General features: G+C 41.9%; 1 protein-coding gene across 1 annotated transcript; it reads left to right on the top strand.

Annotated features, from left to right (window-relative positions):
- The first annotated feature begins 19,163 nt into the window (after positions 1-19,163).
- Positions 19,164-26,663, top strand: LOC121826241 (uncharacterized). Its single transcript, XM_076561136.1, has 3 exons — positions 19,164-19,281; positions 24,201-25,778; positions 26,174-26,663. Exons 2-3 carry the CDS (start codon positions 24,988-24,990, stop codon positions 26,196-26,198), a joined length of 816 nt encoding a protein of 271 aa, XP_076417251.1. The 5' UTR covers positions 19,164-19,281; positions 24,201-24,987; the 3' UTR covers positions 26,199-26,663.
- Positions 26,664-27,343: the final 680 nt, after the last annotated feature.

Below are 27,343 nucleotides of genomic sequence, written 5' to 3'. Positions count from 1 at the left end.
ACTCTAAGAAGACACCAACTCTTGACCCTTGCAAGGACAACATGAGGCCTTAGGGTTGAGATTCAGGCTAGACACAGGCAGCTACTCTTCAGGCTCCATTCATGCCAAGCCTCCTGCATGAAGAGCCAGGCTCAGAACCACATTCTGGCATCCACTTTGGAATTCACCAGAGGAGGCAGAATGGGGCCCCACAAAGAGCAGGGCAGCCGACTCATTTATTTAAGGCCATAATTTGAAGTTGTGTTAAGCAGGTAAAATCATTCCCTCACTAAAAGGAGAAGGTTGACCTTAGAGCAGGGTGGGCTAAGTGGTAGTTGAATCCACTACAACTTACAGTCCCTCTCTATACTCTGTGGCCCTCAGTTTCTTTTTGTATTTGTATGTGTGTGTACATACCCCTCTATGCAAAGACAGAGTCTGGCTATGTAGACCAGGCTGGCCTGGAACAGCCTATTCTTCTGCCTCCATCCCTAGAGGGCTAGAATCACAGACATGCAAAAAAACATGCTTCAGAGGGCTAGGATCACAGACATGAACAAACACATTTCAAAGAGCTAGGATCACAGACATGAACAACCATCTTCTAGAGGGCTAGGATCACAGACATGCACCATCACACCCATTTACCTGATAACTATTTGGAAGCATCCAAAATGTGCTGATGAGTGGCTGAAATCAGCTGATCTGACAGTTGCTGAGATCAGGGCCAAGGAGCCACAGAACAGCCATAACACAGTGTTCTTCCCAGCCCCAGATAGAACAGAGTCCCATATAAAGGCCATCTGGGAGTTAAGAGAACATTTTACAGCTCTGTTTCTAGGAGGGTTGGTCTAGTGATAGGAAATAGGAATCAAAAGAGGAACTCTGTAAAATGAATTTCAAGTTGTCTTATCAATAAAAGCCATGGGAGCCAGGTATTGGGGTGAATTCTGAAAGATCAGAGAAGCAGAACAAGCCATAGCTAACCTCACCTCGACAATTCCTGATCAGATCCTGTTTCCATGAATCCTCAGACTGAAAGCTTCTGAGTACTTACCCAAATGGATCTCAGCTGAACTGCTGCTAAAAGCCTAAAAGGCCCTAGTTCCTGGTCCTCACACCTTATATAACTTTCTGTTTCCTGCCATCACTTCCTGGGATTAAAGGCATGTATCTTTCCCAAGCAAGACATGAGATCTCAAGTGTTGGGATTAAAGGTGTGTGCCACCAAGCCTGGCTGTTCCCAGCGTGGCCGGGAACCCACAAAGATCTAGATGGATCTCTGCCACCCAAGTGATAGGATTAAAGGTGTGTGTGCCACCATTTTATGGCCTCTATATCTATCTAGTGGTTGTTCTATGACCCCAGATAAGTTTAGTAAGGTACAAATATATCAACCACAGAACTCCTTCCCCCAACTGGAGGTGTTGTGGCTCATGGGTGGAGTCCCTGCCTAAAACCTCACAGTGAGTTGGTGGGTGCCCATATGGTTCGACAGTGGAGCCTTTGCCTAGAATCTCCTAGTAGGGGGCTGCAGACCTGGCTTAGTGCCACAGCACTTTGCTACCTTACAGAAGGCCCTGATTTGCATTCCCAGCACTGAAAATAATAAAGAAAATAACAACAGCCCTAGGAATGCATCATGGGTTGACAGACAACTCCACCCAAAGTCTAACATGGAATACCAGGAGAACTGTGGCTGTCTAGTGGCCCAGACACTGCTGAAGGGCCACAAGGCTAGGGGCAAAGCAGGGGTCTGACACTTCTAGCAGGAGCTCTCGATGTGAGCCAGCATGGAGGGCACCATTGGCCAGGCAAGAAGTTGTCTGGGCTGCTTGCTGGCATCCACACCCACTGAGATCCTTGGTTACTTGGAAAAAGGGTCTTGACAGAACCTGAGAGTTGAACAGATATCATAGGAAGTTAGAACAAGCCCTAAATGCCATGTCTGGCACTCTCAGAAGACATAAGGCTGGCATGGTGGCACACTCCTGTTTATACAGCACTCGAGTTTTGGGTTTTTGTTTTTGTTTTCTTTTCAGCACTGAGAATGGAACACAGGACCTCAGCACTGGGCAGACACTTACCACAGAGTTATAGCCCCAAGCACTCAGGAGGCAGAGGCAGGCAGATCTCTGAGTTCAAGGCCACTCTGGTCTACAGATTGAGTTCCAGGACATCGAGGCTATTACACAGAGAACCCCTGTCTCAAAAAATAAACAAACAAACAAACAAACAAACAAACAAAAAACAAAAACAATTTTCTCTCAAGTTTCATAAAATCTAGTGAAATTATACATAAACTTGCTGGAGTTGAGTGACTTCATTGTAGAAGCTTAGTTCTGAAGAATTTTTATTTGTATTTCATAATTGTTTTCTTTGAGTTTTTTTTTTTTGTTGTTGGTGGTGGTGGTTTTTTTTTTTTTTTTTTTGAGACGGGGTTTCTCTGTAGTCTTGGCTGTCATGGAACTCACTCTATAGACCAGGCTGGCCTCAAACCCACAGAGATACACCTATCTCTGCTTCCTGAGTGCTGGGATTAAAGGGGTGTGCCACAGACAGACTGGGAAAGTAATTCTGTTTGTAGGGTTCTTGCCTAGTAAAAACAATGCCCTGGGTTCTAGTCCCAGCGCTGCACAGAACCTCACATGGTGGTGCATGTCTGTACATCAGAACATGAGAACCAGAGGCAGGAGGATCAGTAGGTGCTGCCGTGACGTTAGTTCACTTTCCCACATTCTTAACCTTTGCTGAACACTGACACTTTGTCCTACCTAGCTCATTAGGTCAGAACAGGTGACAACCAGCATCTTTTTTTTCTGTGTAGCTTGAACTCAGGATCTACCTGCCTCTCCTTCCTGAGTGTCACAATTATAGACTTCCTACCCAACTACAATCATGTGAAGCATAGTGAAGGTTAACAAGTCATTTTCTAAGCCTGACATGATGCTTGTAACCCTGGCACTCAGGAGGTTGAAGTGGGAAGGTAGAGAATTCAAGGCTGACCTAGACCAGGGAGTAAGACCCCATGTCAACAAAATCAATTTCAAGACGTGGTTTCTCAACCAGGGTGGTACTGATTCAGAGGAGAAAACTCTCAGGGAAAGGGTGGGTGGTGCCCTGTATCCTGTGCCTTGTTACACTGCTTGTATTCATGCTTAGCAGCATCCCTGGCCTCACAGGTTGATAGAGGTAGTTTCTTCCCAAGGCAAGCCAGCCAAAATGCCTCCAAACATTGCCTACTGTCCTCTCAGCTGCAGATCAGCCCCTGATGGAGACTACCTTGGGGAAGAGGGAGTGGATTATCACCTGGTAATAGATGAGAGGCTTGGAGGGGCCTCTTCCTGAGAGGAAGGGACCCATTGGGATATCCCCACAGCCCATTTCTCTGCTCACATCTATGAAAAGGTTCCAATGTTAAAAGGGGATATCAGTGCAAGGCCTGCTCCATGCCATGAATAAATTGTGTTCTAAAACCTGGATTGGACATCTATCAGGTATGGCCTGCCATAACTGAGTCAGTGTCCTTTTCCTGCCCATCCCAAGAAGCACCACTACAGGGAGCTCTCATCTGAAGTACACCAGGTTCTGGGCCAATTCCCTGCTGGCTACATCCTTTACTTCACACACTGCTTCCTGAGGCTGCTGCTTCACACACACCATGCCATGAGGGCCTGTGCTTTGAGAGCTTCTTCCTGCCCTACTAGTCACCAGCTTTGGATTCTGGGAGGTCCCTTACATACTGGTGCCTGCTGAGTGGGTCCAATAAGCCCTCCGGAATCTCAACAGTGGGGCAGCCACTGGGACACTGGGAACTGCATCTCCCTGGACCCTGGTTTTCTGGAGGTCGGCTGGTGCTCAAGCCAGCTTTCCAGCTTTGGCCTCTGAGGAGGATGCTGGGAAACACCAGCCTTGGATTATATTTCCTTGAAAACTAGGGTTTCCTGAGAGAAACCTGTGGTAGCTGGTTTACCTCCTCCTGTGCTGGACACAGACCCTTCATGCTGGGGAAGTGGGCACACTGCCATCTGGACTTACTACAGAGCTCCTACATCTGCTGTCTCAGGCCATGCCTGAAAGTTGCCACCCTGTGTCTCCTGGTGTAAGGAGCTCATCACTTTAAATAGGACAGACATGGGAAAGGGACTCTAGGAGAACTTGAAATATGCAGCACTTAAGCTAAACCTACTGTGCATCCCTCTCTCCATGGCTCCTCCCTCTTCCATCCTCTCCAGATTCCTCCCTTAGCCATCTTTAGTGCTGCCTCTGAAATCTCTGGTTCTCATCTTCTGCTCAACTATGTCACTTTATTTAGAAGCAGGTTTGTACTGTGGCACTGGTGATTTTAAATTCAGACTTTTAAATTTACACACCTATACAGTGAAACAAGATAATGTGCCAATTGCAAAGGACAGGTGACAGTATTAAATACAAAATTAGTGTGGTAGCTTAGCCTGGTGGGGTCTTGCCCTGAGGTCACCACTCCCCTTATTCTATTTCTCAGCAGGCTTTTCTTTAAACATTTTATCTCCTTGAATATTGGACTTGGCTCCAACATTACATTTCCTGGTGTTCCTTATCTCTTCAAACTATATGTTTTATTTTTCATTGCTCATCTTGCTCCTGCACATCTCCTTAAGACTGGCCACTAATAACCACCAAACACACTCTTGGAAAGCAATGCAGACTGACTTGAAATCTCCTCTGCCAAGGCCGTTAATTCAAAAGTCTTCAGTTCAGCTTCAGACCGATTTCAGGACAAGGGCAAAAAGAAGCCACATTCTTTTCCAAACATCACAAGAATGGTCTACAGACCCCTTACCCTCTGAAACTTTTTTGAGCTGGGCTTCCATAGTTCAAATCACCCTGAGCACTGTCTTCCATGCTTCCACTAGGATGACCCATTAAGCCCCACCTAAAGTATCCAACCATTTTTCTAGTCCAATGTCCCAAAGTCTTCCATATTCATCCATCAAACATCATGGTCAGGCCTGTCACAGCAATACACCAGTCCCTGGCACCAGTTTCTGTCTTAGTCACTCTTCTATTGCTGTGAAGAGACACCATGACCAAGGCTGCTTTTATAAAAGAAAGTATTTAATTGGGGGTTTGTTTACAGTTTCAGAGGTTTAGTTCATTATCATCCTGGCAGGAAGCATGCTGGCATGCAGGCATGCTCTGGAGCAGTAGCTGAGAGCTATATCATGATCAGTGGGCAGAGAGAGACCCTGGGCTTGGCATAGGCTTTTGAAATCTCAAAGTGCACTGTCAGTGGCACACTTCCTCCAAAAGGCCTCACCTCCTAGTTCTTTTAATCCTTTCAAATAGTGTCACTCATTCCCTGGTGACTAAGCATTCAAATATATGAGCCTATGGGAGCCATTTTTATTCAAACCACAACACAAGTAATGTGTAACTCAGGTCTTTGTGCTTGGAAGGTGTGATGGCTGATCTTGGTTGTCCTTATAGACTGCTGGTTGACGGGGCAAAGGGAAGCACACTGTGGGCAGTACATTCCCTAGGCAGGTGGGCCTGGTATGTATAAATAGATGGCTAAGGAGAAGCCACCAGGGGGTAAGCCACTAGGCAGAATTTCTTCATGGTTTCTGCCTCAAGTTCATGCTTTGAGTTCCTGCCTCAGTTTCCCTTGATGATGGACCAAATTTTAAGCTTAAATAAACCCTTTCCTCACTGGTTGCTTTTGGTCAGGGTGTTTATTATGGCAAAAGAAAAAGAAGCAAACACACAAAGCAATGACTTTACTCACTGAGCCATCCCCAGCCAGAGTAGTGTGTTCTGAGAGGAGGATTCTAGATCTTCAGCACAAAAAACTGGAAGTTAAAATTTGTTCATTTTATTTTTTATGTGTATGAATACTTTGCCTGCTTGCATGTCTGTGCACCATGTGTATGAAGTGCCTGTGGTGTTCAAAAGAGGGTGTCAGATCTCCTGGACCCCAGTAGGAAGCATGGCCATGTGTATCTATAACCCCAGTTTGGGGAGAAGGTGGAGACGGACAGATTATGGCAGCCTGCTGGCCAGCCAGCCTAGCAGAAGTGGTGAACTTCTACTTAGTCAGACCCTGTCTCAAGGCACTAAGGTGGATCCTGATAGACAAGCCAAATGACATCTTACTCTGGTCTCTGAATGCATGTGCATACGTGCACACACCTGCACATTCATGTGTTTGTGTGCCAGCATACCATGCATACATATGTATACAACACATACACACACACACAGAGACACACACACACACACACACACATGCATGTGTGTGAGGACGAGCAAAGAGTCCCAATTTTTAACTCTTTGTGTGGCTTTCAATGAGATATAATTTCACATGATAGTTTTTTATTATTTAACAAAACCCTCCAGAACATAATGGCTTAAAACATCAAACTATTTATTTGTGGATATATGTTTGTGATAGTGTTTTTACTTGTGGAGGAGCACATGTCAATGTGAGTATGCATGCATATATATGTATGAATGCATGCATGAGGGAGTCAGAGAACCTTTGGTAGTGTTCCTCAGGTGCTGTCCATGCTCCTCCTACTCTGAGACAGAGTCTCTCTGCTCAGAACTCACCATGTAGGCCGGACTGGTTGACCAGCGAGATCCCAGGATGCACTTGTCTCTGCCTCTTGAGTGCTGGATTAGTCTTGCACCACCACCATCCTTAGGTCTTTTCACATGGGTTCTGTGGCTAAAACTCAGGTCCTTGTGTTTGCAAGGTAAGGACTTTACCAACATGGTTCTCTCCCTGCCCCTGTTTCTTTTTAAAAATACTCTTAGCTGATACTTAAAATGTAAAAATTGTATTTTTAATGTAGTACTGTGTTATATTCAATGCATGTATCCATTGCATAATTTAAGTCAGGTTAAACATACCTGTCTCCTCAAACATTTATTTATTTATGGTGAAAACCTGCCAGTTTTTTTTTCCACCATATACTCCCAGTCTCCTGGAATTCACTGTTTAGATCAGCCTGACTCTGAACTCACTGAGATTTCCCTGATTTGGCCTCTCGAATACAAAGTTTAATAGTATTCAGCACTTTGACTGGCCCTTCAAGCTTTTATTTTTATTAGTATTTTTTTAATTTTATAATTTAATTTAATTTTACATATCAGCCACGGATTCCATTGTTCTCCCCCCTCCCGCCCTGCCTTCCCCCCAGCTCACTCCACATTCCCATCTCCTCCAGGGAAAAGACTCCCCTGGGAATTGAGTTCAGTCCCCTCCCCTGGGAATTGAATCCAGTCCCCTCCTCCCAGGCTGAGCCAAGTGTCCCTGCATAGGCCCAGGTTCCAAACAGCCAGCTCATGTACTGAGGACATGTCCTGGTCCCAGTGCCTGAATGCCTCCCAAACAGATTAAGCTAATCAACTGTCTCACTTATCCAGAGGGCCTGATCATGTTGGGGGCTCCTCAGCTATTGGTTCATAGGTCATGTATTTCCATTCATTTGGCTATTTATCCCTGTGCTTTTTCCAACCTTGGTCTCAACAATTCTCACTCATACAAACCCTCCTCTTTCTTGCCAATTGGACTCGTGGAGCTCCACCTGGGGCTTGGCCATGGATCTCTGCATCCGGTTCCCTCAGTCATTGGATGAAGTTTCTAGCATGACAATTAGGGTGGTTTGCCATCCTGTCACCAGAGTAGGTCAGTTCAGGCTTTCTCTCGACCATTGCCAGTAGTCTATTGTGGAGGTATTGTAGAAGGAACCTTAAAAGTTCTTATTAATAAAATCAAACCTGAGGCGAGTTATTGGGGTCCATGCTGGTAGATCAGAGAGACAGAACAAGCCACAGCTAACCTCACCTGGTCAACTTCTCAGCTGGTCTTGTTTCCTCAGACTGGAAGCTTCTGTGTCCTCATCCCAATGGCTCTCAGCTGAACTGCTGCTGGAAGGCCTGAAGCTTAACCAGCCACATGCTTAACCAGCCAAATGCTTAACCAGCCAAAAGCTTAACCAGCCAAATGCTTCTAGTTTCTGGTCCTCACGCCTTATATATCTTTCTGCTTTCTACCACCACTCCCTGGGATTAAAGGCTGGCTTTCTGGGATTAAAGGCATGTGTCACCATGCTTGGCTATTTCCAATGTGGCCTTGAACTCACAGAGATCCAGAGGGATTTCTATCTCTGGAATGCTAGGATTAAAGGTGTGAATGCCACCATTTTCTTTTTTTGTTGTTGTTGTTGTTTTTTGTTTTTTGTTTTTTTTGTTTTTTGTTTTTTTTTTTTTTTTTTTGTTTTTCGAGACAGGGTTTCTCTGTGTAGCTTTGCGCCTTTCCTGGAACTCACTTGGTAGCCCAGGCTGGCCTCGAACTCACAGAGATCTGCCTGCCTCTGCCTCCCGAGTGCTGGGATTAAAGGCGTGCGCCACTACCGCCCGGCAGAATGCCACCATTTTCTAGCCTTTGTATTTAGTATCTGTCTGTTCTCTGACCCCAGATAAATTTATTAGAGTACACAATATTTTGGGGAACACAATACCACCACATTTCCTCTCTTTTTGTCTAAAATTAAAGAAAGCTTATAACTAATACAAGAAAAACTATCCAATAAGTATATACAATATATACAGCCAAAAATTACATTAATGATGTCTCTTCCATTAACATTTGACAGATTCAGATAAAAACTCCATTATATATATTAACAATGTCCAGTCCAGTAACATCTGATAAACTCAGACCAAAAAATTTTCATTACTTAACTTATTTAAAACAAGTAGTTCCTTTTTAAAAGTAGATTCCATAATCTCCCTTTTTATCTTATCTTATCCATATTCTCTTTTTTTCTTTTCATAGTACATTCAGTAGTCTATCTTTTGTCATTTTTATATCTTCCCCTCTTTCTTCAGTGTAGATTCAGTGATCTACCTATTTATCCTATTATTTCTTTATCTTTTTTCTCAGAGTAGATTCGATGATCTATCTCATATCTATATTCTCTTTTTCTTTTTGCTTTCTAGGGGTGAAGATATCTTTAGGGAATCTTGAAAAGAAAATTTTTGCGTTAATCATCAAGTCCTGTATTGTTTGTCCAGTCTCTGCATAATAGGAAAGTTCAGGGCTTGTTTCAAGTCCTTGTTTGAGTAGTCTGTCAAGCTGGATCATCTCAACTAGTCCTCTCAAAATTGTTCTGACCAGTTTGTAGTCCAAAGTCGATTTTTCCATGGTGTTAATCGGCTTAATGGCTTTATCATAGTCCATGTGGAATCATCATTGTAGGATCCTTGTCATCTTTTTGAAGATTTCAAAGTCACTGTTAGGCATGGTCATGGTTTCCTGCAGACTTTTTTTTTTTTTTGCCTCCTCTGTGGTTTGAAGCAATCACAGTGTGATAAATGTCTGTCTCTCGGAACCATGAACATTCTTCCCTTGAACAGAAAATCTTCACAACAATTTTTCTCCCCACCATTTGTCTTGCCAAACTTTTCCAAACTGACCTTTGCCAATGCTTTCTTGTAACACGATGGTCCGGGCAATTCTTCTCTGAACCAGCAGCAGTTAACCCTTCGTCCCAGGTAGCAGCATCACCGCAGTCACCAACATGATGAGAAGGAGCTGGCAACGTGGAGCATTAGCCACTGCATCCATGGTCCCACCACTGTTTGTGGCTCAGTCCCGGCCAAAGCTTCTCCCAAGCCTTCTAGGCTGGCCTCAAACTCGTGATCCTACTGCCTCTGTCTCCTTCAGAAAATCCTACCGGTGTGCACCACCACAACCGGCTGAGTGTAGTTTGGGCTTGAGCTGGGGCTCACAAGGTCACAGGCAAACAGCTTTTTCATGAATTCGTAACACGAACATTGGGCACCAGTTGTAGCATGAACCTTCAAAGTTCTTATTAATTAAATCAAACCTGAGGCGAGTTATTGGGGTCCATGCTGGTAGATCAGAGAGACAGAACAAGCCACAGCTAACCTCACCTGGTCAACTTCTCAGCTGGTCTTGTTTCCTCAGACTGGAAGCTTCTGTGTCCTCATCCCAATGGCTCTCAGCTGAACTGCTGCTGGAAGGCCTGAAGCTTAACCAGCCACATGCTTAACCAGCCAAATGCTTAACCAGCCAAAAGCTTAACCAGCCAAAAGCTTCTAGTTTCTGGTCCTCACACCTTATATATCTTTCTGCTTTCTACCACCACTCCCTGGGATTAAAGGCTGGCTTTCTGGGATTAAAGGCGTGTGTCACCATGCTTGGCTATTTCCAATGTGGCCTTGAACTCACAGAGATCCAGAGGGATTTCTATCTCTGGAATGCTAGGATTAAAGGTGTGAGTGCCACCATTTTCTAGCCTTTGTATTTAGTAGCTGTCTGTTCTCTGACCCCAGATAAATTTATTAGAGTACACAATATTTTGGGGAACACAATACCACCACAAGGTATCTTTGTAGATTTCTGTGGACCTCTCTATCACTTTGCTTCTTCCTATTCTTATGTGGCCTTTGTTTATCATGGTCTCTTATTCCTTGTTCTCCCTATCTGTTCTTGATCCAGCTGGGATCTCCCACTCCCCTAAGCTCTCTTTCCCTCGACCCTTGCCCTTCATTACCCCCCCTCTCACGTCCAGGTTGTTCATGTAGATCTCATCCATTTCTCTGTCATTGGGAGATCCCTGTGTTTTTTTTTGGGGGGTGTACTGTTTTCTAGGTAGCCTCCCTGGAGTTGTGAGTAGCAGTCTAGTCATCTTTGTTTTGCATCTAGTATCTTCCTATGAGTGAGTACATACCATGTTTGTCTTTCTGAGTCTGGGTTACCTCACTCAGGATGATTTTTTTTCTAGATCCATCCATTTGACTGCAAATCACAGGATGTCATTGTTTTTCTCTGCTGAGTAGTATTCCATTGTGTATATGCACCACATTTTATTTATCCATTCTTCAGTTGAAGGGCATCTAGGTTGTTTCCAGGTTCTGGCTATTACAAACAATGCTGCTATGAACATAGCTGAGCAAGGGCTTTTGTGGTATGATTGAGCATTCCTTGGGTGTATGCCCAAGAGTGGTATAGCTGGGTCTTGAGGGAGACTGATTTCCAATTTTCTAAGAAAGGGCCATATTGATTTCCAAAGTGGTTGTACAAGCTTGCATTCCCAACAGCAGTGGAGTAGAGTACCCCTAGCTCCACATCCTCTCCAGCATAAAGTGTCTTCAGTGTTTTTGATCTTAGCCATTCTGACAGGTGTGAGATGGTATCTCAGAGTCATTTTGATTTGCATTTCCCTGATGACTAGGGGTGTTGAGCAATTCCTTAGATGTCTTTCGGCCATTTGAGCTTCCTCTGTTTAGTTTGAGAATTCTCTGTTTAGTTCAATAGCCCATTTCTTAATTGGACTGTTGGGCATTTTGATGTCTAATTTCTTGAGTTCTTTATATGTTCTGGATAGCAGTCCTCTGTCAGATGTGGGGTTGGTGAAGACCTTTTCCCATTCTGTAGGCTGTCATTTTGCCATGTTGGCCGTATCCTTTGGTCTACAAAAGCTTCTCAGTTTCAAGAGGTCCCATTGATTGATTGTTCCTCTCAGTATCTTTGCTACTGGTGTTATATTTAGGAAGTGATCCCCTATGCCAATTCGTTCAAGACTACTTCCTACTTTCTCTACTATTAGGTTCAGAGTCGCAGGATTTATGTTGAGGTCTATGATCCACTTGGACTTAAGTTTTGTGCATGTTGACAGATATGGATCTATTTGCAGCCTTCTACATGTTGATATCCAGTTGTACCAGCATCACTTGTTGAAGATACTTTCTTTTTTCCATTGTACAGTTTTGGCTTCTTTGTCGAAAATCATATGTTCATAGGTGTGCGGATTAATGTAGGGTCTTCAGTTTGATTCGAGTGGTCCACATGTCGGTTTTTATGCCAGTACTTGAAGTGCTGATTGGATTCTGCCTTGAATTGTTTGGGAAACACGCATATCTGGAGCTTGTACATTTTATACAGTTGCAAACAAACAAGGAAAGGCAAGTTACATGTCAAATAATTTAAGTAAATTGGTTCAAAGTCCTTATAATTCAGTTCAAAAATTGGAATTATATGCTATTCTGTTGGTATTAATGGATTTTTCTGAACCTCTCAAAATAGTTACTAACTCTCAGTATGTTGAAAGAGTGGTATTACATATTGAGACTGCAGAATTTATCCCTGATGAGTCATAAATAACTTTGTTACAACATATATACTACAGGATATAATCAGGGATAGGAAGCGTTCTTCATATATAACACACATTCAATCCCATATGAGTCTCCCAGGCCCTCTAGCATAAGGAAATGATGAGATCAATAAACTATTGATAGGAAATGTGCTGCAGAAAGAGAAAATTCTATGATCATGTTAGTTTTGTGTAATTTATTTCAATAATTTTTGTCAATATAAGTAAATACAAATTATCACTTAATTGAAAATATATTGAAGTATAACACTGTAAAGTGTAGCTAGAGTTTTCCGCCTTGCCCACAGTCAGGACAAATCTTTGTCACCTGCCAGTCCCACAGCCGCTCAGACCCAACCAAGTAAACACAGAGACTTATTTTGCTTACAAACTGCATGGCTGTGGCAGGCTTCCTGCTAACTGTCCTTATCTTGCTAACTGTGCTTTTATCTTAAATTGATCCATTTCCATACATCTATACCTTGCCATGTGGCTGGTGGCTTACTGGCATCTTCACATGCTGCTGGTCATGGCGCGGCTGCAGTGTCTCTGGTCATGGCGGCGGCTGCAGCGTCTCCTTCTGCCTTTCTGTCCTTTTATTTCTCCTCTCTGTTAGTCCCGCCTATCTTTCCTGCCTAGCCACGGCCGATCAGGTTTTATTTATTAACCAATCAGAGCAACTTGACATACAGACCATCCCCCAGCACAGCCAAGTGCAGACCATCTCAAACACCTGCACTCAGGCCCATGGTCCTAATCATCCTCTATACGGACCTGCTGGGTAACGCCACAAAGAACCCAAGAAGGGCTCCCACAGGACAAACAGAACATCCCACAGCAGTAAAGGATAGATTGTTTACTTTATTCCAACAAAGTAGATGGGCAATACCAATCTGGAATGGTTAATTGAGAGCATTTGGGAATTTTCGCTATTGAGCAATGATTTACTTGAGTCTGAAAAATCAAAGGAAATGTGGGCAAATGCCAGAGAGCTGGTGCAGAGAATTGGCTTGAAGTAAAAGGGGAACCTGAGCAGAAACCCACAAGTACTTTTGTTCCTAGTAGATATGAATCATTGTATGACATGTCCAGAAAGTCATATGCAAACACAGAGCATAACCACTGCCTCCAGAAAGCAGTAACATGAAGAACCTTTGGGAAAGACACTCACCTACTTGGTCCTGGGTGTCTCTTCACTAACAGCTGGTGTTCTAGTGTTTTTGTGAAGTACCACCACACTCCAATTGTCAAGGCCAACAATCAGGTTCTCACTTACATCCTGATCATCACTCTGACCTTCTGTTTTCTCTGTCCATTGCTCTTCATTGGCCTTCCTAACACAGCCACCTGTATCCTGCAGCAGAGCACATTTGTAGTTCTGTTCATGGTGGCTCTCTCCACAGTCTTGGCCAAAACTATTACTGTGGTTCTGGCTTTCAAGATAACTGTTGCAGGGAGACTGATAAGGTGGATAATGGTATCAAGAGCACCTAACTTCATAATTCCCATCTGCACCATTATCCAACTTGTGCTCTGTGGAATTTGGTTGAGCACCTCTCCTCCATTTATTGAGTCAGAAGCTTACTCTGAGCATGGACACATAATTATTATATGCAACAAGGGCTCCACTATTGCCTTCCATTCTTTCCTGGCATACCTCTGTGGATCTTACAGATTACTCCATGTTTTTCTTAATTACATAGACGTCTTCAAGCCTGTTTAGCACAAATCCAATTGTCAGAGATCATATAGCAATTTGAGATTTTATGTTTGTTGGTTCTGTTTACTGATGAAATTGATCTTCATTCTCTCCTCTTCTATTGTTTGTACATAGTTCTCTTAATTAGAAAGCCTGTTTTCATAAAAATCAATTCTCTCTCTCAATCAATATGAAAGACAATATTAATGGGATGCTTATGTATTCATTACCTCTTCCAAACTGCATAAGTTTGCCTTTACAGCATCATATGTTTTCATATGTATCCAGGTTTTTTGATGCCCTTGGTATGTTTCCTGGATTCATCGTGCTTACATTTCATGTATGCTTGGCTATGAAGAAAGGCACATTTTTTAAAATGAATATAATTTTGACATGAAGGAATTACTCTGCAAAAAAAACTGCACAATTAGCTGCCTACTAGAATAGAATAGACGAATTAATTTCTTAATTATAACCCAAAGTCAGATGTCAATTAATAAGATATTTACTCAATTACATGAAGCTTTTGTTAAATCTGTAAAGATTGTGAAATGTCCTGCTGTGAACAGTTCTGTAGAATCTGTGCTCATGTCTATCTTTCACTATAGATATCAAAATGGCTTTTCTACTCACTCACTCACAATTTTTCAATTTTGATAAATTACCCTTTATTCTTTATTGTGTAACTCCTGCGTATTTATGAGTACTCATTTCTCCATATTTTATCAGTATTGCTTAAGAGATTTGTAATTCTTTGGGAACAACATTTCTGACTCTTCTTATTTCATGTGCAGTGTACATTTGCATAAAATGTAAGACATTATGTGTTGTCTGCCTTGTACCTTGTCGTTTGTCAAATTTTTTGTAGTTTACAAGCTGTAAACTTTCAAGAATAAGGTAGAGGAAAACTTATACCAATCACTACAGGTAAATTGAAAACAATCCAGAGTCTATCTTTGTGAATGGGCTCATCAGGGTGACTTTTATAAATACATTTTCTCATACGATAAGTTGTTATCATGGTTTGCCTTCCCTCATCTCCTCCCAGATCCTCCTTAAAGCCAACCAACCAACTACCTGACCCCTTTTTCTCTCTCTTTAGGAAACAAACAGGAAAAACACCCAACCAGAACAAAATAAAACAAACAACAGCAAAACTAGGTAAAATGTGTAGCACAAATGGAAATGTAGGCACACACACACATAAACACACATTTACACACACAGGTGTCTTGCATGCAATATAAGCTAGTGCAACTGTGGCATAGATTTTGAGGGAGTAACCAGTCAACATCTGATTTGACTTAGGTCCACTCTATGGAAAACACACCTGACACTTTTGTGTGTGTGCCAAACACCTGAAAGTAAACGGAACAAGGGAGGAGGCTAAAACCAAATGCCACTGTTCTATTAAAAGGCCAAAGCAATAAGATGACTCCTAATGACATTCTGGAATAGATCAGCGCCTTCCTCAACCACTGTCAGAGAAGCTTCCTCCTGCAGCAGATGAGAGAAAATAGAGAGACCCACAGTCGGACATTATGCTGAGAATGATAGACCTGGGGACTCTCAGCCCTGAATGTTATGTCTCCCTCTAATCCCTCCCCTCAGGATGTAGGGATCACTGTGGTAGATGAGGCAGAAAGAGTGTTGGAGGGAGAAGGACTAGAGGACACTAGAAGAACAAGGCCCTCTACATCAACAAGATAGGTACACAAGTGATCTCACAGAGACTGTGGCAACATGCACAGGGCCTGCACTGGTCTGTACCTGATGGGGCGAAAGTAGATGTGTTCACATTCCTCCATTCCTAACCCAGTAGCTGTTTCCAATTGCTAAGCAATTGCAAATGCAAACTCTAATTTTTTCCAAGAGAGTCTCACTAAGGAAACAAAAGTTCCTTCTAAGTATAGGATACAAAATTAACACTAGATTGCCAACAGAAAAAAATAACTCAGTGGTGTCTTTGAAGCATTCTTCTGTCATAATGCCCTGTCAGGCTTTTCATTTTTTCTCTTTTGTATTTTATTATGTATTTTGTATATGTGTTATGGCTTCTTCATAAGTGGTTTTATGAGATTCCTGAGAGCATGAACAAGTGGGTCACTGTGTCTATATCTGTTTTTTGTGTGTTCTCTTGGGCAATTTTCCTCTTGTGTGGTAGTTTTCTACTATTCTGATGTGCCAGTTTTTGTTTGATATACTGCCATATTATATTATATTTTATAAATATTTTTTAGAAGGCTACTGTTTTCTAATGACAGATAGAATGGAGTTAGATCTGAGCAGGAGGATTCATGGGGAGGAACATGGAGAAGGACACATTGGGGAAACTGTAATTAGGATATATCATGTAAGAAAAAAAAGATATTTTCCATAAATGAAAAGGAAAGATAAAAAATATAATTGGAAACCATAATATCTAAGCAAATGTGTGGAAGCTAGATTTTGCAAAAACAGAATATTATGAGCCCCCAAACTTCCAAGATATAATAGATTTCATTTTTTAATTTTGTTGTTTATTGAAAATAGTTTTTTTTCCATACACTCTATTGTTATCAGGGTTTTCCTTCCCCCACTCCTCCCAGATCTCTTTCACCTTCCTATCCACCCCAAAATACATCTTTTCTCTTGCCCTCTCATTAAAAACACACAGACATGTAAAATAAAGAAGTCAATAAAAATAATCCAGAATAGGAAACAAACAAATAGAAAAAGTCATCATTCCCCGCTGAGTTCATTTTGTGTTGCCATCTACTGCTGGACATAGGGCTTGCCCTTCAGTGTCCTTTGTGTATCCTGTGAGACCTCATGGGAGAAACAAAATTTTCCTTTCATTTCCTGAGCAAGTTTAAGTTTCTGCAGTGATTAACTGAAAAAGAAGTAACAAAAAATTGGTCATAAGAGAAGAGGAAATTGTCTTTTTCTGTTTGTTTATTTGAGACAGGGTTTCCATGTGTAACAGCCCTGGCTGTGCTGGAACTTGCTTTGTATACCAGGCTGGTCTCAAACTCACTGAGATCCACCTGCTTCTGCCTCCTGAGTGCTGGCATTAAAGGCAAGAGCCACCACTGCCCAGGTGGAATTCTTTAAAATGAGCTTGTTCATGATATATTGTGTACCACACTAAACTTTGTCAGAAGATCTGAGGGACAAAGGAACAAGCCACTGCCAGGTCTTACCTCTAGGACTCCTCAGCATGAAAATTCCTCAGCTGATAGGATTCAGGTTGAATGAGCTTCCTCAACCAAAAAGGCCACCACTGTTTGACTCTGTTTATCTCCTAGATTGAGTCAATCTTATGTAGTCCAGGGTGGCTTTGAACTCACAGACATCCAGAAGATCTCTGCCTTAGGAGTGCTAGGATTAAAGGTATGTGCCACCACTGTTTAGCATCTATGTTTAATCTAGGGGCTTGTTCTGTTCTCTGATCTTCAGGTAAATTTTATTAGGGTGCACAATATATCACCACATTTCCACACTTTTGTCTAAAATAATAAGAGGAGGTTATAGCTAATATAAGAAAAACTATATACAATAAGTATATACAATACATACAGTCAAGAATTACATTAACAATGTCCAGTCCATTAACATTTGACAAATTCAGACAAAGAGCTCCATTATTTATCCTATTTTAGTGAGTCCAAAATGTTGTATCTAATTAATTTCCTACCCTAACTTGTATTACTAACCAAAAACTGTCTTTTGATGTCTTTCAGACTTGTACACTTAAACCTCTTTAGTGAGTTTCTTTTCTACATTTGTTAGCATCAAAACTATAGCTATAACTAGCTAGTCTTCAGAGCTCATGCTCTTTCTTTAAAATGTAATAAATACTTGATGCTGGTAAACAAACCTCGACAGATTACCTCCCAAAAGATAGCTTTGACTCTAGATCAAAATTTATTAAAATAAGCAATGTTCAGTTTAATTCTTATAGTAACAACGACAAGTACTGTGGAGAGAGACATAAGGTACAACAAAGACATTTACACACTCAGACCCCACACTTTAACCTAAAACTTCTTTAAAACACACCTCTCCAGTTCTAGTATTCCAATATTCTAACAGAATCCAAAATACATATCAGTTCATATATATAAAGACTTACATATATTGATTTCTGGACAAATAGTTGCTCATCATTTTTATAATTTACTTCTCTGTTCCCTGTGAGAAAAATTACCTGAAATGAAAATGTAATGGCAGATAGGCTTATTTTGCTTCCTTGTTTTTAAGAGATATCACCAATATTAAAGAGCAGACATTGTAGGATTCAGGAGAGCTGCAGGTGATGAGATTTGAGTGTATCAACTCTTTACAGAGTAGAGTACAAGGAACCTGAACTGGAGGAAGAACCCTCAAAAGTCTGTGAATAATGACCTACTTTCACCATAGAGGCCCAAACTCTTCAAAATCCTACAATCTCCTTGTATCACCAGAACCTCAGTATCACAATCAACTGAATTAGAGAAAGAACAGCAGCCATAAGTAAAAATATCCCCAATTTCAAACACACACCCAACACCTAAGTGTAGTATTGAGATGAAATGGTCCACAATGCACCATCCCTTAATATCAGGTCTGCTTGCTATATAACACACAATGTGGGTTCAACTCCACACCATGCATATGGCTTTCCTCAGCAAAAGACGTCCCAGATGCAATACCCTCTGAGGCCCTCCCTCCTCACAGGACTCTGGGCATGCCTCAAAACACTGGTCAGTTAAGTCGGAAACCCTGATGCACACTTCCTTGGAAGAGTCAAATACCAAGGAGCCTGGGGATCACACTGACTGAGTTTGTGTGTGTCATGTGGTCCAATAGACAGGAATGAACATTGGCCTGTTCAAATGCAGATACTCTGACTAAAGTCAAGAAGAAAGAACCACAGATGACTGTATCTGTCAGGGCTCTTAAAATGTAACTTGACACTTCTGACTAGAGACACATGTTTGAGATTGCATTAGTGCGACTTGGATAGGTCAAGGAAATATAAGAAGAATATTGAGATGACAAATGCCATATAACCAACGGGACAACTCTGCTGATGTCCATGCCATTATTTCCTCCCATTGGGTTGACTTGTGTTTCTATATCTGAAGTTAAATAAACCCTGCCTCCTGTAAGTAGATCTTTGCCAACTATTAGATCATAACCAGGAAAAAAATTAGTAATAGAGTGGCTTGACACAAGAATGTGAGAGAAAAAAAATCACTATGGATTTTGCCAGGCCTTGATTGGACCATTGCATGTGACATCACATGGAGTCCAAGTGATGTAAGCTAGATATCAGCCAATAAAAGGGTGCCACCTAGGGCTGGGTTTAATCTTTGTACTTCAAAGAAGCAGTTAGTTGGTGGGAGAGCAGTTGGATTCAGTTGCTTCTGCTAAATTTGGACTTTTCAAAGCCTGTCGGCTCTCGACTTAGTGAGTATATTTCCCAGGCTTTCAGTTTGGGCTTTGGTATCTATTCATTGCTTTATTTACATCTTTGTTTTGGGTTTTGATTTGTGCCTGTAAATGCTTTTTCCTTATTTAACCTCATTTTCCTTTTATCAATTTCGTTCTTTGTCATTTTTGCCTTTTTTTCTTGTGGAATTTACACATATAGTGGTATAGATTATCTCTATAGCATGAGGAATTTGATCATGACTTCCCATATCTGACTATTTTGCATTTTGATTATATTTACATGCTCTATTTCACTTACCCACACATTGAATGTGATAAGTACTTCCAAATGATCTAATGTTCTTTCCTCTGCTTGTTCAGAATGCCTAGGAAACAAAATGTGACACTGGTATTTGTGGAACTGGAACATTTGAAGTAGCACTTTCTCTAGTTCCAAATGTTTTCCTGAAAAAGGCATTTCATCCCTTTGATGTCCGATTATAGGACTTACCTCAGTGTTTTGTGTGTGCTCTGCTTTATGTCAGTTTTTATGTGTGGATGAATCCTAATGTTCCTGGGTGATTGAGATGTATGGTCTTAATGTGTTGTTGAATTTGGTGTGAGCTATCTCTAATTAATGATTTTTATAATTTATTAGTCCAGGATATTGCCTGACACCAGCCTCTTTTTAAGTTGCATTTACTTGGTGTGAGAATAAGAATAATGCATCTTTGATGAGAAAAATTTGAAAATGTTCCTTCCATCAGACTTATAGGATACTGAAATATCTGGAGAACATTGCTGTTAGATGTTGAGATGACAGAATTCATCAGTGAATTGTCCTGGTCAGTGTATGAGTCTTTCTTGATACTCAGTACTTTCAGAGTGTTTTTCTAGTTTTATTTCCTAGACTTTAATTTTCCTTTTGACTTATTATTTCCCTCCTTCTTGCATGTATTTTTATTTTTTATCAGGGGAAGGAGGGAATGGCCAGGGCTTACAGAAGGACAGTGATGCATGGACAGATCTTTCTTTCAGACAAAAGGTCTTTACTAAAGATGGTCTGGACACTATGTGTGTGTCTGAAGGAGTTTTATTCCCACCAGACAAAGTGTGTTTCCATTACCTTCATGGTGTCTGAGGGGAAAGGAGTTGCTTCAATATCAAGAAGCAGGCTTGGTTAATATGAGACCTATGCTACATGACAGAGGATGGGATCTGGAATTTAGGCTACTTGAAGAGCTCATTGATTATATTCACAGGGTGGATGGGAGAGATATGTTCAATGTGTGACTGTGTGACAGCAATGAATTTGTCTTGGCTTCTGGGAAAGTAACAGGAGTGGGGTTGGGAAGGATGTAGCCCTGTCTGCTAAGGACATTTTCCTGGGAACAAGAATGTGAATTGAAAAAAATTTAATAATTTAACAGAAAATAATTTTAAAAAATCACTGTGGATTTTTTCTGAGCCTTGATTGGTCCATAGCATGTGACATCAAACAGAATCCTTGTGATGTATGCTAAATATTAGCCAATGAAAAGGCACTGCCTGAGGCTGGGTTTTGTCTGTACTTCGGAAAATCTGTTGGTTGGTGGGAGAGCAGTTGGACTCTGTTGTTTCCCATATACTTGACCTTTTCCTTGAACTGTTGGATCTGGACATAGTGAGTTTGATTCCCAAGTTCTCAGTTGGGGATTTTGTCACTTGTATTTAATTATTTCTTTATTTACATTATTGATTTGGGTAGTATTTTTTTCTGTAATTCCTTTTTCTTCATCTCAACTTATTTTCCTTCTATCACCTTCTTTTCTTTGTCATTTTTGGCAGTGTTCTTGTGTATTTTACAAATTTATTGTTATATATTAAATGCATAGGATGAGGAATTTGATCATGACTGATATCTGGCTGTACTCTATTTTGATAATATTTATCAGCTACATTTTACTTCCAGACACATTGAATTGGACAAGTACTTTGTCAACGGGATGAGTCCCATTGTATTGGACCCCTTATACAAGGGCTATCCCCCTGCCTGCACATGACCTGCAGTAAACAAAATGTGACACTTGTGTTTGTGGAACTGGCATGTTTGTAGTAACACTTTCACTAATTGTAAGTTTTTCCTGAATTAGGCACTCCATTCCACTGATGTCTGATTTAGGACTTACCTCAGTGTGGTGTGTATGCTATGTCTTTTGGCAATTTGTGTCTGTGTATGAATCTTGAGTGTTCCTGGTTAAAACATCTTGATCATGAAGTCTGGTCTTATTAATGTGGTGTTGAATTTGAGGTGAGCTATCAATTCTTCTCATTCAGGTTTTTTCCAATCTGTCAGTCAAGGATATTGGCTGATACTAGGATCTTTTTGAAATGTCTTATATGGTTTGGAAATTGGGGTAATATTTTTAATAATATTAATAATATTAATGAACTGTGCTTGAAAGTGTGCCTTCCCTCCACTTTATGGACTACTGAAATACTGCAGATCATTGCTGCTAGTTGTTGAGATTGAACAAGTTGATTTCCATTTTGTTAGTTTTGGGTTCTGGGATTTAGATTTGCTGCTTCATGTTTATATTTATTTTTTTCAGTTTTCTTTATATTTATTCTTCTTTTGTACACTACACCCTGACTGCATCCTCCCCTCCCTCCACTCCTCCCAGTTGCCCCTCAACTCCTCTCTCCACCTGATCCACTGCTCTTCAGTTTTCCTTGAGAAAAGAGCAGGCCCCAAGGGATATCAACTAAACATGGGATAACAAGACTCAATTAGATTATATTTAAATTTTGGTTATTTTCTTTTTTTAATGTGTAAATACTTTTGAAGAAACATTTAATTTTTTGTTCTTTGAGAATTTCATTTTATTTTTATTACTATGAAATTTTCTTTTCATTTTACATACCAACCACAGATTTCCCCATCCTCTCTCCTCCCACTCCCAAGCCTTCCTCCCAACCCACACCCCATTCCCACCTCCTCCAAGGCAAGGTCCCCCATGGGGAGTCAGCATAGCCTGGTACATTCATTGAGGCAGGTCCAAGCCCCTCTCCCTGCACTAAGTCTGCACAAGGTGTCCCTCCATAGGCACTGAGTTCCAAAAGCCTGCTTATGCACCAGGCATGGATCCCAATCACACTGCCTGGGGGTCCCCTAGCCAGTTCAAGCTAAACAACAGTCTTGCCTATCCAGAGAGCTTATTCCCGTCCCATGGGGGCTCCTCAGCTATTGGTCCACAGTTCATGTGTCCTGTAGTTTGGCTAGTTGTCTCTGTATGTTTTTCCATCGTGTTCTCAATGTCACTTGCTCATAGAATCCCTCCTCTCTCTCATTGATTGGACCCCTGGAGCTTGGCCTGGCCTTGATTGTGGATATCTGCATCGGCTTCTATCAGTTACTGCATGGAGGCTCTGTGATGACAGTTAGGGTATTCACTGTTCTGATTACTGGAGTAGGACAGTTCAGGCACCCTCTTGAGTATTGCTAATAATCTAAGGTGGGGTCATCCTTGTGGACTCCTGAGAACTTCTCTAGCACCCTGTTTCTCTGTATTCCAATGATGTCTTCTTTTATTATGTTATCTCTTTCCTTGCTCTCCCACTCTGTCCTTTTTCCAGCTCAAACCCCCCCATTCCCTTTTGTTCTCATCCTCCATTTCTTGCCCTCCATTACCCCACCTCACCCCAGTTTGCTCATGTAGATCTTATCTATTTCTCCTTTGTTGGGCTATCTATGTGTCTCTCTTGGCATCTTCATTGTTAGCTAGCTTCTCTGGAGCTGTGGGTTGTAATCTGGTTAACCTTTGCTTTGCATCTAGTATCCACTTGTGAGTGAATACATATCATGTTTATCATTTTGAGTATAAGTTATCTCGGGATAATTTTTATATACATTCTCATAAGCAATTGCATGATACATTTCCATACATACCTATATTGTACTTTGATCATGTTCCTCTGTTCTATGTCAGTCCCCCACCATATCTTTGTGATTGATACTGTGACTTTACACAAGCCTAGCCTTCTCCTTCCTGTGACCAGGAGAGACAAAGTAGATCCTGTTTCTGTTTGTGGACCTGCCTTGTCTCCTAAAAACTATATCTAGTTTAGCTTCTTTCCTTATAACACAGCAGTTCTCTAGTCACTGTGCTGAGTGTGGATTCTTCCCACAGTCTCCTTATGTGCTATGCTGTTGTTCCATTTGTTGCAATGTTACTTCTGCCATTCTGACCTTGAACAAAGGCTCTTTAGTGTGTTGCTGAGATGGAGGTGAAGTATGAGGGACTCTCATGAATGATTTTCACATCTATGTTCATCAAAGAAAGGAGCTCACACTTGTTACATTTGTTGGGATGAGTTTGGATGTGTTTCTTTTCTTTTTCTTTCGTGAAGTATTTTCTATAACCCTGGTCTTCATTCTTCTGCAAAGCTTTGAATGATTCAGGGAATCCATGAGATCTCGCCTCTGCCTTGTTTGGAGCTGTTTTTATTGCCAATCCACACAGGTGTTTATGACTTATGTGTTTAAGTGTTTTTATTTCATTTTAACTCAATATTCACACATGTCTAGGAATTCCTTTCATATTTTATAATTTTCTGGAGTATAAATACTGTAACATCCTAAAGACCATCTGGACTGTACTTGTATCAGTTACAACATCAATTTTTCTATAGTGTTATTTTTATCTGATCTCTCTTTGTTTGCATCATGGCACATCTTTGAACAGAGCAGATCATTCTTTCAGGATTCTCAGGATTTTCCTTTACATACCAAATTTACTTATACCAACTCTGATCTTTCCTATGATTTCTCATCCACTGCCTTGGGTTTGGGTTCTTCCAATATTTTTATATCCTTGAAGAGCATCATTAGATTGGTTGGGATATCTCAATTTCATAACAGAGAATCCAAAGCTATGTCCTCCCCTTCTAAAACTGCATTAATCTTTTTCTTTTAGCATTGTGTGGGTCTGAAATTGCTCACAAGATAAAGTGGTTGAAATTGATCAGAACACCATGGGCAGCCACATGGAAGAGGACATTCTTGAAAAGGATTTCAGGATGTTAACATCTCTAGGTTGTGGTTCCTTTGGGGAGGTGAAGCTGGCCTGCCACCTTCCCACACATACACGAGTGGCTGTCAAGGTCCTTGAGAAAAACACCAACAGTGTGGCTGACATCAGTACTGAAGTGAACATCCTTCAGTCTTTAGAACACAGGAACATCATTCGATTTTTTGACAAGATCGACACACTGACAACCACTTATCTGATTATGGAGTATGTGGCAGGAGAAGATCTGGAGAGCTGCCTCCAGGCACTGGGCTGTCTAAAGGAGGAGGAGGCTAGAGGGATTTTCCGGCAGGTGGTGTCAGCGGTTCACTTCCTCCACCAGAGACACATTGTGCACCGTGATATTAAATTAGAAAACATCCTAGTCGATGCAGCAGGAAATGCAAAACTTTGTGACTTTGGCATGGCAATTGAAATCACAGAGGGGCAGATGTTGGAGGAGATCTGTGGCTCCTTGCTCTATTGGGCCCCAGAAATCTTGGCCAGAAAGCCATATGATGGACTGGCAGGTGATATGTGGAGCTTGGGTATTGTTCTATATGTCTTAGTCACAGGGCACTTTCCATACATGGAAGAAACCCTTGAAGGTATGCACAGGGTCATCACCACCACAATGTGTCCCATTCCCTACCATCTGTCAAAACCCTGTTATTTCATCATTGCCTGACTACTCATGGTCCCTATCTGGTACCGATTCACAATCTGTCAGCTTGTGGAAAGAGCATGGCTGGGCCCAATTCAAGAACATGTACTGCCTGCCACCAAAGAAATCCTGCCCAAGGTCGTGGAGACCATGTGCACCATCGGCTATACATGTGAGGAGATTGTTTCATCCCTAACGCACAGGCAAGAAGATAATCATGTAACAGCTACTTGCAACATTATCAAATATCAGCTGAGTGGTGGAGGCAGCCATCAGCAAGAGCAGATGCCCTGGTTAACCAACAGCCCTGCAGTTCCTGTTCGCCTCCCTCTCCCCTTGAAGAGAGCCAGTGAACCAGCATTTACAACCAGTACACATGCTGGGAAGGGTCACTTTAAGGAGGAGGGTGAGAAGGAAAGAGGTAAAGGATGTAGAAGCTACACCATGCCTCACAGATCCTCCTTCCTGGAGGTGCTGTCCTCTTCAGACAACACAGTCCCAGAAAGAGATGCTCTTATGGCTGATGTCATCAACACTGCTACAGAGGACACTGAAGTCAAGAAGAATTCTGTTGACTCCCTGCCTGGCAATCTCTCCTCCCCTGAATCATTCTTGGATGAAACATCCACAGGATTTCTGAACCTGGGCTTCTGTGAAGAAGATTCATCCCAGGAACCAGACATTCCCAGTGACCAGCCCCAGGTGGCACCCACAACATCTGGATTCAGGTCATTCAGGGTCTGGAAGCTGGTGAGGAAGCAAATTTCCCATGCACTGAGAGCACTGTGCAGCTGCTGCTGCTGCTGCCTGCCCACCCCAAGGTGAGCCCTGAACCCTTGCATCAGGGGCCACAAGGAAATAGAGGACAGTGGAGACCTATATGGAGAACAGTTGGTTGGGCCACACAGATGAATTCCTATGTTGTCTTTTCAATATGCCATTTTAATATCCTTATACCCACTCAGAAGGCCCAGAATTTGATATGTAGTACATTAGATGGCAAATTCACAGCTTCCTGTTCATGTAAAGTCCTGGAAGGTTGAGGCAAACACAGATAGCCTAAAATGGGGACGACAGGGTGGGAAGGAAGGGAGGAGAGTTTTTCTAACGGGGTTAAAGGTTCAGAATGGAGGAATCAGGAAGGGAAATATAGCACAGAAATTTATATGTCAAAGTCACTAATAGAGGTGCTTTCACCTTTCTTTCTGCTTTGAAGTGTGGAAACTGAAGTGGCCCAATAGAATTCCAGACCTGGTGAGGAGTGACTGCCACAGAAGTGAGCCAGAACTCATCTCCAGTGTGCCAGGTCCCTCCAACCAAGGGCAACAGGCTCCTGCCTGCATTCATCCTCCAGCTATTGGGTCTGAGCTGCCACTTTGCATCTCTTTTAGCTTAATCCAGCTTCAGAACTGTTGTGGGACAATTGGGGTTCATAAAGCACATGGACCCCATGACCCTCTACCTTCCTAGCTTTGGTTGTACTTGTAGGACCACTCACACTGCATGGAAAACAGCAACCTCTACCACCAGGAATGACTTCATACGAATCTAGGCTGCTCAACATCTTGGTCACTTTAACCCCTCCAACTTACTCTGAGACTGCCTTTTGGACAAAACAGCAAGACCTGTGTAAATCCTCTGGAAAATGGAGGTGGGTGAAAGGAGATAAAGAGGACTAATTGGGGAACAATTTTGAGACAGGAATAGAGGACACGAGAGGTGGTGTAGAATACAGAGTAGAGTCTGTCCTGAGGAATTTCCTGTCAACAAAGTAACATGAAAGAGATGTGTGTGCTGACCTGTGACAGGGGGCATGCACAGTCTACAGCAGGAACAAACCTCCCCTGAAGTGCAGACTGGGAGGGAGCTAGGAATAGCCAGCAATGAGGAGGAGAGGGCCTGCTCTGATGGTTCCTAGCATGTGTCAATGCACACAAGTAGGATGTTGTCTTGGAAATAACATCCTGTTCATTCCTACAGAGCTGGGGTACAGCAGGATAAAAGTGCAGCACTATTGGTCAGTGGAGTCCAATCCTCCTCAGTGCTGAGTAAGTCTTATCTGTTAAAGTTTCACTAAAAGAGACACTTTCCTTATTCTTTTGGGTTTTATTTGGGGAAAGTGAATTGAATTAGAGTCTTGGTGTGGTTTAGTGCAACAGGAAGGATCCAGGTTGGAAATCTGTGTCCTGTGTGATGATATGTTAGGGCTACAGGTTCCAGTATCCATCCTCCAGATTAGGGTCTCACTGCCATCTTCCCCATCCTTCACCTCACTGCTGCCCCTGCACTGTGGCTGAACATCCCTGAGAGTTACATGTAGCATCAACACAATGAATGTCTACATCTGTCCTGGTTCCTGTGGGACCAGAGTTCCATGACATCATAA

This window comes from Peromyscus maniculatus, chromosome 23 (genome assembly GCF_049852395.1).
Source record: "Peromyscus maniculatus bairdii isolate BWxNUB_F1_BW_parent chromosome 23, HU_Pman_BW_mat_3.1, whole genome shotgun sequence".
Classification (NCBI taxonomy): domain Eukaryota; kingdom Metazoa; phylum Chordata; class Mammalia; order Rodentia; family Cricetidae; genus Peromyscus; species Peromyscus maniculatus.
This window is presented reverse-complemented; position numbering and strand designations above follow the sequence as displayed.

Bases quoted from the DNA above. Each gene is read 5' to 3' on its own strand.
- LOC121826241 (XM_076561136.1), top strand. From the start codon at position 24,988: ATGGTCCCTATCTGGTACCGATTCACAATCTGTCAGCTTGTGGAAAGA. The intron at 25,779-26,173 runs GTGAGCCCTGAA...TCTGCTTTGAAG, and splicing joins TGCTGCCTGCCCACCCCAAG to TGTGGAAACTGAAGTGGCCC.